General features: G+C 43.2%; 1 protein-coding gene across 1 annotated transcript in view; it reads left to right on the plus strand.

The window, feature by feature from the left end:
* ANK2 (ankyrin 2) overlaps positions 1-13190 on the plus strand; it is a 208070-nt gene that overhangs the window by 73709 nt on the left and 121171 nt on the right. Inside the window, exons 10-11 of the mRNA XM_084859756.1 lie at positions 9392-9490; positions 10240-10437. Of these exons, the coding sequence (XP_084715882.1) occupies positions 9392-9490; positions 10240-10437 (297 nt within the window). The remainder of the gene's footprint in view (positions 1-9391; positions 9491-10239; positions 10438-13190) is intronic.

Here is a 13190-nt window from a genome sequence, read left to right on the forward strand (position 1 = left end):
TCATCTGGAGTACTGTGTCCAGTTCTGGGCACCACACTTGAAGAAGGATGCAGACAAACTGGAGAGGGTTCAGAGGAGGGCAACAAAGATGATCAGAGGACTGGAAACAAAGCCCTATTAAGAGAGACTGAAAGAACTGGGCATGTTTAGCCTTGAGAAGAGAAGACTGAGGGGAGATATGATAGCACTCTTCAAGTACTTGAAAGGTTGTCACAGAGAAGAAGGCCAAGATGTCTTCTTGATCATCCCAGAGTGCAGGACACGGAATAATGGGCTCAAGTTACAGGAAGCCAAATTCTGGCTGAACATCAAGAAAAACTTCCTGACTGTTAGAGCAATACGACAATGGAACCCATGACCTAGGGAGGTGGTGGGCTCTCCCACACTGGAGGCGTTCAAGACCAGCCTGGACAGCCATCTGTCAGGGATGCTCTGACTTGGGTTCCTGCATTGAGCAGGGGGTTGGACTCAATGGCCTTGTAGGCCCCTTCCAACCCTACTATTCTATGATTCTGTGATCCAAAGCATACCAAATCATCTGTCAAACATGGTGGAGGCAGTGTTATGGCATGGGCATGTATGGCTGCCAATGGAGCCAGGTCACTGGTGTTTATTGATGACCTGACTGCTGATAAAAGCAGCAGGATGAATTCTGAAGTATATAGGGCTATACATTTTGCTCAGATTCAGCTGAATGCTGCCAAACTGATAGGACACCACTTCATATTGCAGATGGATCATGACCCAAAACATACAGCAAAAGCTACCCAAGTGTTTCTCAAGGCAAAGAAGTGGGATGTTCTTCAATGGCCAAGTCAGTCACCTGATCTCAACCCAATAGAGCATGCTTTGCTTTCCACTTACTGAAGACAAGATTGAAGGCAGAAAGACCCACAAATAAGCAGCAGCTGAAGGCAGCTGCAGTCAAGGCCTGGCAAAGCATCTCGAGGGAGGAAACTCAGCATTTGGTCATGTCCATGGGTTCCAGACTTCAGGCAGTCATTGACTGCAAAGGATTTTCATCCAGGTATTAAAGGCGATCCTTAAGTCTGAAATGATGTTGGTTTGTTCCATTACTTATGAGCCACCAACGATGGGTGTGTGTGTATGCCACTGACCTTCCCGAATGGTTAGTGCCCCACTTTTGTCAAACCCCTTGAATTACAGCTGCAAGTCCTGACTTCGCTCCCATCTGGGTGTGTTTCCTTTCAACTTCGATGTGGTGGTGTACAGAGGCCAACTGCCAAAATAGTTATCCTTGTTCCAATATTTCTGGCCCTGACTGTATGTTGCAGTGCCAGTCTCCTCTTGAGTGAGTCTAGGTTCAACATTTGTCATCTGGAGCAGTGAATAGAAAAGCTCCTTCATTTCCCAGTTATTTGACAATCCATAATTGAGAGCTTCGGCTATTGGGCGGAATAGAAATGAAATAAATAAAATAAATAAAAATAAAATAATCCAGTCTTAGCAGCTGGAAAAACTGCCTCCACCTCCTTTGGTGTCACACAGCACATCTACCTGCTAGAATGGACTCAGAGGGCTAAACAGCACATTACATGAAAACATGTGCAACTGTAGTCTGACAGCCCATCTTTGAGAGAGGAAAGCTGTTTCTGGAGAGGGCATTTACCACCTAATGTTACTACCACTTCTAATCACAGACACGCAGCAGCTTTTTCCCTTTGTGGGGTTAAATGGTTAGGAGCCAGACACCTGAAGGACTGTCTCTCCTTATACCAACCTGCCTGTGTCTTAATATCTTCAGAAGAGGCTCTTCTTTGAGTTCCTGTGCCAGGATAAGCTTGTTGTATAGGAACTAGGCCGAGGGACTTCTGTGGTGGCACCCCGCCTCTGGAATGCCCTTCCCATTGAAGCGCAACTTGGTGCTGATGCTGCTATCCTTCTGCCAGAAGATTAACACTTACTTATTTGCCCTTGTACTTTAAAGGGTCATGCTGGTTTATGTTTTTATGCTTCTGATTCTGTTTATTTTGATGTTGCTCTATGGCTTTATCGTATTATATTGTGACCTACTTAGGGTTTAATGCCTCATGTATAGCGCCTTGATATACTAGGATGAAAGGTGGGTTAAAAATACTTCAAATAAATAATTAAATATTTAAATAACACATGGTTTGGCCAGAAGGCTCAGAAAGAGGAACTTAGCCTGTGAGCAGGTTAAATTTAAACACATTGTGGCATTTCTCCTTATGTATTTCTCTTTATTTTCTATGGGCAGACCCTTAGCCACTGCCTTTCTGCTGTTAAGGAGAAACAATAAATAGGAGAAAATGAAGATGGTGTCTGAGTCAGTGTTGGTACTGACCCTTATAACCCTTAACTACTTAGGACCAGGGACAAATCAAATGTTCTTGGAATCATGCATAGCTGAGCTGAGCTATGCATGATTGGTTTATTTACTCCAGAGTAAGCTTGTGTGTCCCTGATTTAGATCTGGACTGTAGCCATCTCAGAAGGTTGGGTTTAACCTTCTCCCTCACTCCCTGAAATTACCACACACACACACCCATGCACACGCAGGTGGGTTAAACAAAAGAAAAAAAGCCTCCATTAGAATCAATGAAGCCATTTTTTTCTTTTTTTAACCCCCCCCCAGCCCCCTCCGTCGTGGGGCTGGGACTGGGATATCAAGACAAAAATGGGAGGGAGCTTAAAAAACCCCTCTCAGAAATGCCATAATCCTGATCCGAATTGGGGCTGAGTAAATTAATCAAGCATAGCTCAACTATGCATGATTATAAGAACATTTAGTTTCGCCCTGGTCCTACATGATTTGGCCCTGAAGGAGCGCCTTCTCCCATACGTTCCTGCTGTCTTCTGTATGCTCTTCTCTGGGTGCTGCTGCCCACTTGTGTGACGGGTAGCTACCAGGGAAAGAGCCTTCTGTGGAATCTCCTACCCATGGAAAACCCTTCTGGCATCTTCACTGTACACATTTAAACACCAGGTTAAGACCTTTCTCTTCCAACAGGCATTTAATTTCTAATCTATTGCTCTGATTATTAACTTTACTGCTGACTCTTCAATATTTGTAACGTTTTAATATTTTGATATTTATATTGTTGATATTTATTTTTTGGCTGTTATTTTACTGTTCTGGTTTTTATGATTGTAAACTGCCCCAAGGGCATTTGTCAGTTGGACCAGCTGGGCTTCCCTGGAAAATTCACCGTGCCAGCTTATATTATTGGCATACCACTAGAAATCACTTACTCTACTGGTACATCAATAGTGTAAGCAGACTGGCAGTGCTGCATGCTTCCCTATACTCAAGCAAAGGCTTAATTATTTTAACAGGCTAGGCAAAAGTATAATTATCAAACTAAATTAATACATTCAAAACAAGTACTTTCATAAGAGACTTCCCTGATATAGATAGATGGACAGACAGATAGATATAGTGATTTCAATGGAACATCAAACCCCTGAATGTTACTAATAACCTGAAAGAAAAAGAACTATAGCTCCATCAGAAGTTGCTTTTGATGGTATGCATACTGAGAAACTGGGGAACTCTCTGGAGTTCCATCTTCCTTGGGCTCTGCACTTCTAGGCGCAAAACACTTGTTTCTTGGGGAACAGCTGACAATTGCTAAACTGATTAACAGGGCCGGCTGCTGTATATAAAGTCTACCAAACCCCAGGGATTTGTCACAGTACTCTGGTTGCTCTCCTTCCTGACTATAGACAGAAAATAGGACCAAGCTATCCAGCTGACTGGAATCTTGGCAGGAATTGTCTCTGTCAGTTGAGGCCTACAGCTGGCAGCATAATTCACTGGGCTGTAGAGCAACTTACTTAGCTACAAATTGGTCAGAGAAGTTGAATCTGGGTACAGCTATTAGAAGAGATTCCAGTTTTTACATATTCTTTTAATTTCCCTTGCATAGGGGTGCGTAGTATTGGGGCTTAATCAAGACTTGGACAGGTTTTGATAGTAGGGAGGCCATGTATTGTTACACAGTCCTCTGTGTGAAAGGCTCTCAGAGTCAGTCGTCTATTTGAAGGTGTCCTCTGTTTGAAGGGCTGTCTAGTTTTAAAAACTCAGTTTAAAGGTAAAGAACAATAAGGAGAGCTAGTGTGGTGTAATGGTTAGAGTGGTGGATTGGGACTCAGGAGATCTGGGTTCTAATCCCCACTTGTCCATGAAGCTCACTGGGTGACTTTGGGACAGTCACTGACTCTTAGCCTAACCTACCCACAGGGTTGTTGTGAGGATAAAATGGAGAGGAAGTGGAACATGTAAGCTGCCTTGGGTTTCTTGCAAGAGTAAAGAAGTTGGGAGATAAATGTAATAATAATAAAAAGGAGAGAGAGCAACAGGGGCCTTGAAGCTGCCCATCAACAGTTAGTACCTAGACATCAGACTGAGCAGGCACACAGTTCCAATGGTCACAGCCTTCCCTACTATGGTGAGATGTATTTTATTTCTATTTAAATTATAGCAATTCTTTCTAAATTTGTATCTCTGTATATACACATACAAATGTTATGGAGATCTGGGTCCTCTTTTTTGGTGAGGTATAATTGGCAACCATTAATGCCGGTAATTAACCGGTAATGCCGGTAATGGCATCTGTTTTCATGCTGAAGCTGAGCCCTAATCTTCCCATCTTCCATATTGTAGCTGTCTCATTCCAGGGTATGACATAACCCTCCCTCAGGTCTGTCTGCCTTCGCTTTGGGACACTGGTCCTCACTGTCCCACAAGCTTTATCCCTTAAATTCACCAGGGAAAAGTGACACCCAGTATGCCTAATTGGTTCCCTTTACCCAACCAGGAGAAGTACCCAGGAAAGATGAACGCTATTGATAGTGCAGAAAGATGAACAAGGCGTGGAATTTTATAATTTAAAAACAAATGAATCAAAGTTTATTTAATACAATAGATGTTATATCTTACAATAAGTCACCCAGTTCTCGGCCTTACCCTGCCTACTCTCCCCTTTCTAACTCCTGTTTCCACAACCCCACTCTCTAGATTTAGCTTCATCAAACCCCAAGGCCCTATCTCCATCTCCAAACCCCATCTAACCAACCATCTGCTCCTGCCTTTTATAAACTCAGTCTCCTCACACACACACAAGCCCCGTCCACCCTTCACTCACTCGCCCCCAAACGCTGAACCCTAACTTGCCTGGGTTCTATTTAACACAGCAAACACATATAAACATGAATATAGACTCCACATGGCAAGCATTGTGATTTTGTCACACAGGGCATTTGACACCTATGCCTTGTTGTGAATGCAGTGTAAGGGGTGCGTGAGAGCCAGACATGTTTATGTTGGCCGTAGTTCGCAGGGCGCCTCCACATTAAAATGAAACCCGGGAGTCCCTGGATCGTTTTGCTTCCATTTCCGTGGCACAAAGAGGATTGGCTCCTTAGACAAAGAATGTGACAAAACTCTTGGCAGTCTTCCCAGAGCTTTCTATGTTTTTCAATGAAAACAGTGCCATCTAGTGGCTGAAAATAGCAGAATGCCCCATATTAAACTGTATTTTTATTTTTATTTTAAAAGCTGGTTATTTGGGGGCGGGGGGGGGGTTACAATGGAGTAAACTGGGAAAAGCACAGGAAGGGCCCTGGATGTTGACAACATCGTGTAATGGGCCTGCAAACTTCTATGAGTGGCCAGTCGGAAGCGTGCATTAAATCGCTTATGTAGAGATGCTCTCAGGCGCGTCACTTACAAGCTTTGAAGCAGGGAGAGAAAAACATTCTTAAATTTATTGCCTGTATGATGCAGCTTCTGGGGATGAAAGCCCAGAATGGAAGCAAAGTTCAGGCCACACAGCAGCCACAGTCACTATGTGGGAGATGGAAGCAAAGTTCAGGCCACACAGCAGCCACAGTCACTATGTGCAGCCATGGGAAAGCCAGTTTTTATGCATTGAACGCTCTCAAAGTCCTGTTTGCTGGCAGGGGAGAAGAAACATGTTGGAGGGAAATAACGCACAGTGGGCAGGGGCTACTCTGGACAAGAGACACTAGACAAGAACTTGTGCACCTTATGAAGTGGCAGATTAGATGACAAGGGATGGGACTGACACAGAATCAAAACCAAGTGAGTGAGTTATTGGTATATGGACAGAGAGAATAAATTGTTTGGGGAACTCTTGATTTATCTTAAAGTCTTGCAACTATTTTAATAAAATCATCAATATATGAACTATAGTGCTAAGAAAAATGAGCACAAACATTTATTCACATTGTGACTTAAACTTCTGGAAGGATTGATCATGAATAAAAACAACATGTTAGCTCCAACTGGTCCTTTGGGTTACAAATCTCAAACTTGATCCATTGCCATAGGCAGTGTAATAAAATAAGCTAGAGCAAAAGAGTTATTGTGAAAACCTTGGATCCCCCCGATGTTTGGAGTTATGTTGGGGGAAGGGAGGGAAGTTGTTTGCTTGTTGCCTATTTGGTTTGCTGTTTCAACACACATTATTGAGCTTAACTATGCCCCTGAGCCTGTACGGTGGCAGTATAGTCAATCCAGCTTTTCTCTGATGTCTGGTGGCTTCTACATTTAGTGTTGTTGACACAAACAGGAAATCAGGGGAATAAATGAATCCTGGTCTGGCCCTTCCCTGCATCTTAGCCATTCTCTGGTTGAGCAGTAAAGGTGTGCTACTACAAACCAAGCTAGAAGCTTCATGGTAGCACTTGAGCCAAGCTGTTAACCCTGGCACAACAAGAGTACTGAGCTCCCTTTGAAAACAGGGATCTTACCGCTCTCTCTGTGTTGTCCCACAGATGGCCCTGCCTGGCCATTGGTGCTACACGTTTACAGTGGCGTGGTGGTAATTTTGAAGTGCAGGCACTCGTCATGACAGTTCCCATTACTATGTCCCCAAGGAGAGTTCAAAAATTCAGGCAGTTGTATTGATCCATATCAATAAATCAGTTCTAGAAGTTTTATCCCCACCAAGGTTAGGTCTTTTGTAAAGCTAAAAAAAGGTAAAGGTAAAGGAGTCCCCAACCAGTCGTGTCCGACTCTAGGGTGCGGTGCTCATCCCCGTTTCTAAGCCGAAGAGCCAGCGCTGTCCGAAGACGCTTCCGTGGTCATGTGGCCGGCATGACTGAACACCGAGGTGCACGGAACGCTGTTACCTTTCCCGCCGAGGCGGTGCCTATTTATCTACTTGCAATTTCTTGCTTTCGAACTGCTAGGTCGGCAGAAGCTGGGACTGAAGACGGGAGCTCACTCCGTCATGCAGCACTCGGGTCTCGAACTGCTGTCCTGCCGACCTTCCAGTCTGCAGTTCAACGTCTTAACCACTAAGCCACCGCGGCCCCTGGGTCTTAATTCAAGGCCAAGCCACTACCAAAATATTTGCATTACAATACTGAACAATATGTTTTTGTTGGTAAAATTCCTTTCTCCCAGCTACTGTGAGGATTGCGCCTAAGCTCAGAGGAGGCAGGTAATTCTGAGAGGGTGGAAGATGACATGGTGGTGCTGCACCTGAGTCCTGGCTCCACTACACCACTGCGAGCGTACAGTAAACCTATTTTTCTGCTTTTGCTACACTGAGGGAGCAACCCTATGACCCTTAGATAGCATCTGAGGGGCCATAGGATATTCCAGATTCCCAGAACCAAGGTCCAAGACAGCGCTGCGCCCCCCCCCCTTCCCTCTTGCAGCCAGCTGCTCTTCCAGGTTGGGAACTCAGCCTCAGAGAATGAGGAAAGGGGGCGTTCTGGTGGGCAGGGAGGGGAGGAGACTAGAGATGCCAGGATATGAGTTATCCTTGTTCCCTCCCCCTTTGAACCACCCCAGCTAGATGAGCAAAAACGCCTGTCTAGTGAAAATGCAGAGCAGGAGGATGGGGAGGTGAAGATCATCCCTGCTGCACCTCCCGCTCTGCATTGGCTGATCATAAACCTCCGAGTTCGGGAGCTTAAGAAAATTGAGGGCGGAAACAATAGGATTAATTTCATTCATTCATACATTTATTATATTTCTATACTGCTACATAGCCGAAGCTCTCTGGGCAGTTCACAAAAATTAGGGATTGCATCCTGAGTGTATTTCTGGAATTCAGAAGTTGGAACTGGGACAATCAGGTGACTTTCAGCTGTTAGGGATTTCTTTTGTTGTTGTGGAGGGAATTCTCCTAGAATTCCAGTAGTGCTTAAGGACATGGCCCAGGGAGTAAAGAGATAAGAGCCTTTACTCATTTGTAATACAATAATCCTAAATGCTGTGGACACAACTTAGTTGTGATAAAGTCCTGTTGAAAACAACAGGCTTTAAGTTAGTTGTGACTAAGTTCTCTGTCATCACTTTCAGGTCTTAAAAGCGTGTAAATCACCCTGCACCCTATAGAGTACATGAGTGAGTTTGCACAGATCTGTAAAGATAACATCCAATATAACTTGGATAAATGTATTTCTCTTTGTGTGCTTTTCTTCTGTACTTTCCTTTGGCAGTGGTATTAGTTTATTTTACTTTTAGAGTTTTGCAGTCATTTTGTGCTTATTCCCTATTTCTTGCCTTTTGAGGTCTAGAATCACCTAGAACGCACTCTGTATTCTAAATCTTTCATTGACTTCTCTTTTGCTAACCATCCTGTTCAGCAACAGAGAAGCCTTGCAAGTGCTTTGGGACAGGATGTGCTTTTGCAATGAAGATAATATTGCAGAGAGACGGTGCTGTCACAGCACGTTTGCCAAACGTTTGTTAGAGCTTGCTTGCAGTTCAGCTTTAGGAAATTAATTCTTCCTCTGTTGATTTTATGTTATCCTTTTTAGACCTTCCCTCCCCATCCCTCCCCACTTTGTTCCCCCATCTCAACTTCCATAGCATAGAGTTGACTAATGTCTACACTCTCTTTCAAAAGGAATCTGAAATATTGTAGGGATTTGCTGTGTATAATTTCCCCATGGCATTACTCCCCAAGTCATTACTACAGTACCAAAACCAGAGAGAGAGAGAGAGAGAAAATAGTTCTTGTTTGTTGCTACTGAACTTGTATGCAGGTATGCTTATAGCTGCAGCCATGTGGAAGCCTCTGGGAAACACATCCATGCAGCGGTGGTTGGGAGTTGTAGGTGTAGCACATAGAAAAGCTTTCCGTGCTGGTTCTGCGAATTGCATAAATTCTCGTAATGTCAGTGCTGTTTCTTCCTGAGTAGTGGTTTTCATCCTATGGTTTTCATCTAGAGAGATTCCATATGATTTGAGGGATGATGTAGCAAGTAATTATCCATTCCACAAGGGCTACCCTAGTAAAGGGTAGTGCCACCCTAGTAAAGGGCTGATTTTGCTGCATGTTTGGTGAAGTGGTAGATGGCTCTGTTTTACAGGCACAAGAGTTTTATATATGCTTAACATTCCCCTGTTGTTATTTGTTCTAAGGATGGCCTGACCCCACTCCACTGTGCTGCACGAAGTGGACACGATCAGGTTGTAGAGCTTCTCCTGGAACGAGGTGCCCCACTTCTTGCCAGGACCAAGGTGTGTAGTTTACATTAGAACAGATGGTTAATTTCAAGCCAGAGTTTTAGGAATGAAATGTAATAAGCAGCCAATCAAAGATGTGAATATAATTTAAGTGTTACAGACATAAATGCTAACATTCATACATACCGACAGACAGACAGACACAGACACACGCATGCATGCACACGCACACACAGCTTAACTCAGGCCACTAAAAACCTGCCTGGAGAAAAAGTTCTAACCTGGGTCATTGTAGGTAACCAAGGGGAACTGTTGATTCTGTGGTTTGCTTCTATACTCTTCAGTTGCTCTTTATGGGCAGGGATGTATTCCCTATTTCCTGCCACCCCCGAACACACACAAATACACACACACGCAGTCACTCATGTTCAGTGAAGGCATGTGAGGATATCAGACTAGACATCATGTTCAATTTACATTGTTGAAAATATGGTATTAACGCAGTATGGTGGACAATGGGTTGGATCCAAAGTAGGGATGTGCGAGCATCTCTTTGTTTTCCCCAGAAGAGGGCGAGGCTGTATACATGTTCCAAATGATGATGGTCAAAAACTCAAGCGATCTGTACCCTTTCCAAGCAAATATTGGATGATTCCTAGGCAATTGCTATATGACTACTATTCCAGTAGGGTCTGAAAATGATTTGGAAATTTCTCTACTACAGTAGGTATGCCCATATATGGTACTTTTTTTACCTGAGTTTGACACAGTTTTATGTTTTATTTGTCTTTTTGCTTGTGCAGAATGGACTCTCTCCTCTTCATATGGCTGCCCAAGGTGACCACGTTGAGTGTGTCAAACACCTACTGCAGCACAAAGCTCCTGTTGATGATGTCACACTGGATTACCTGACTGCCCTCCACGTTGCTGCACACTGTGGCCACTATCGTGTCACCAAACTTCTGCTGGACAAGAGAGCAAATCCAAATGCTCGTGCTTTGGTAAACGTGTCTTATACCTCTACTGGGACATAAGGAGTCTTTGGACATTCCCCTCCACACATTCAGTGAACACATGGAGAGGGGGCAGTGCTTGCTGGCCCTGACATTTGCGCACCTGCATGTCCACTGGTCCTGCCCCGAATCTACATGCGGTTGTCTAAACGCATGGACATCTGGGCTGGGCCATTGGCATGCAGACATTGGGGATGAAGCAACAAGAAGACAGTCCCCCTCCACCCATTCAGTGTACACACGGAGGGGGGATGTCTCTAGAGAGCTACAGTCACTTCTGTCCAGTTACTACTTGTGGCTGTGGGAATTCTGATGCACATATGGAGTTTCCTCCTCTTCGAGGACTTCCCCTTCACTCTCTGCAACAACGCGATATGTATTGCATTCTGTATTGGAAGCAGTGTGTAGTAGTGAACAACACAAATGACAATCTAATGTAGAGGTGGGCAACTTGTGGCCTTCCCAGTGTTTTGGTCTACAATGCCATGATCCGTCACCATTGGCTATGATGGCTGGGGCAGATGGGAATTTTTGGCCAAAATATCTGGATGGCCACAAGTTGCCCACCCCTGATCTAATGGATCTCTAGAAACATTTGATACTAGCTACTGCGTTGCTTGGCACCATCTAATAATTCTAATTCAGTTGGTATGTATACACTGTCTAAGATAGTGTTTGTATGTGAGGAGGTTGTAGCCTTTTTCTCTTCAAAAATTCATAGTGACTATAGCCAAGAAACTAGTTCTGTGAGTCCAAGGAAGCTTTAGACTTGTTTCTCCCTTCCCCCCCACCCCATCCCCACTCAAATAGCAGCAGCTCCACTCCATTTCATAAGGGAATGTCAATGGTTAAAAATAAATAATTTCCATTGAACTAGTTTAAGCCCTTTGTGTGATTCCAAGCAGCTCTTTGTATCCTGTTCAAAATCCTATGTAGTGCGTTTACCATACACATAATTGCCAGATACAATCCATGTGTGTGAAATCTTGAAGAGACTAAGTAGAACCCACCAGCATGCATACTTAAATGGCATTTGAAACGCCCTGTGTCTCAAATACAGGTTTCTTTCCATGCTGTTGGTGTAGTTGGCATAAATTGGCTTATGGCTCAGGCAATGCATCTGATATGCTTTTCTAAGGAATTAATAGCTTTTTTTTAATACCATATAATAGAGAAACTGTTATTTTTATTGGCTATTGTCACCATACTATTTGTATTATTTATTTTAGCCAATTCTCTAATTGACTGAAATAATTTAGTAATAGACTAAAAATGCAGTTAACACAGCTGTGTTTAGATTAGAAACTGCATCGAGGAAGATCTGCTTTTTAATGCTGTATGAACATTTGGTTTAACAGAGGCTGCTAATATCATTTCCCATCAGTTGTTATGCCTGCCCATTTCCAAAAAGTTCCTTTTTCTTCTAGTTCAAAAATATAGTCTATCTAACAATTAAGTTGATAAATCTAACAATTTAATTTAATATTAAAATGGCATATGATTTGAAAAAATAACAGTTTAGTTCTTACTAGCGTAATTCTTTACAGAGCTTAATACTACTACTACCAATAAGTCATTTGAAGCACATAGGCCCCCTAGTGGCAGGAAGTAATACTCTCAGCAGCAACCATGAATGAAAATCATGTCAGGTATTGCTGGTACATACATACCAATAGTTTGAGAGCCTGCGGGCAATATACCACTTGAGGTAAAAAGTCAGCTTATGCTGGTTTCCAGCCAATTTAGTTCATGATGAGTTGATCATGTGAATTTACTGCCATGTGCAACATTTGCCTTTTGGCATCCATATAGTATTTTTGGGATGCCGAACAGGAAATCTGGCATGTGGTGGCAAATGCATATGGGCAGCTCACTGCTAGCTAAAGCTACTGGGTGTCAGCATGCAAAAGGCTTTTCCCATGGCTACCATGGCCCCAGACGTTTGTGTGAGAAGGTTCTAGTATATAAGATCTTATAAGCAGTAGTTAACTGATTCAGAAAAGAGGCAGAATATGAGCCCTATTCTCCAGTTTTCCATGATAACCAGGTGAGTTCAACTTTTTTAATTAACACTTTTAGATCACACTCTCACACACTTATGATTTCACAGTAACAAAACACCAGGTAATACTGATGTACCTTGGACAGAATTAATAGAGACCAGTGCCACACCTCAGCTGGTTGTCAGACATAAGCACTTTCAAGTAGGCTGGCACGAGGAGCAATATCTTTTCCCTGCTATTTAGCCACTCCAGCCAAATAACAGCAGCTTTCAATCAGTCTTCACTCTACCAGCATTCATCAGTGAGGCAGATAAAAGTTAGAATTAGAGCTCTGAAGAAGGTAAAAGTTAGAATTAGAGCTGTGAAGGTCCAGAAGAAGGGGTGGAAACAGACATTTTGGGGAAAAAATGTCCCCCCCCCTCCAGATTTTTTTTCTGAGGTTTGAAATGAAAAAATGGGCAAAAAATGTGTGAGGCATTTTGTTTCAGAAGTATGAGTGTAGTGCTTTACAAAGAAATGTTTTAAAAATGTTACAGCTTATTCATGCTGCTGGAAATCTTTTAGGTCCAAGATCCACAGACAGTGTCGTTAATTATGATGATAGCATTGCTACTACATTTGGCTGGACTATTAAGCAAACAACACTCTTAGCACTTGATGTTGTATTTGAGGTATTTGATCTACTCTGGGTCTCTGAAGAGCATATTATTCCAGCAGCATGATAGTGCCTCTAACTCC

The sequence above is a fragment of the Heloderma suspectum genome, chromosome 5 (genome assembly GCF_057233095.1).
Source record: "Heloderma suspectum isolate Gila_16-S chromosome 5, 16-S_ref, whole genome shotgun sequence".
Classification (NCBI taxonomy): Eukaryota; Metazoa; Chordata; class Lepidosauria; order Squamata; family Helodermatidae; genus Heloderma; species Heloderma suspectum.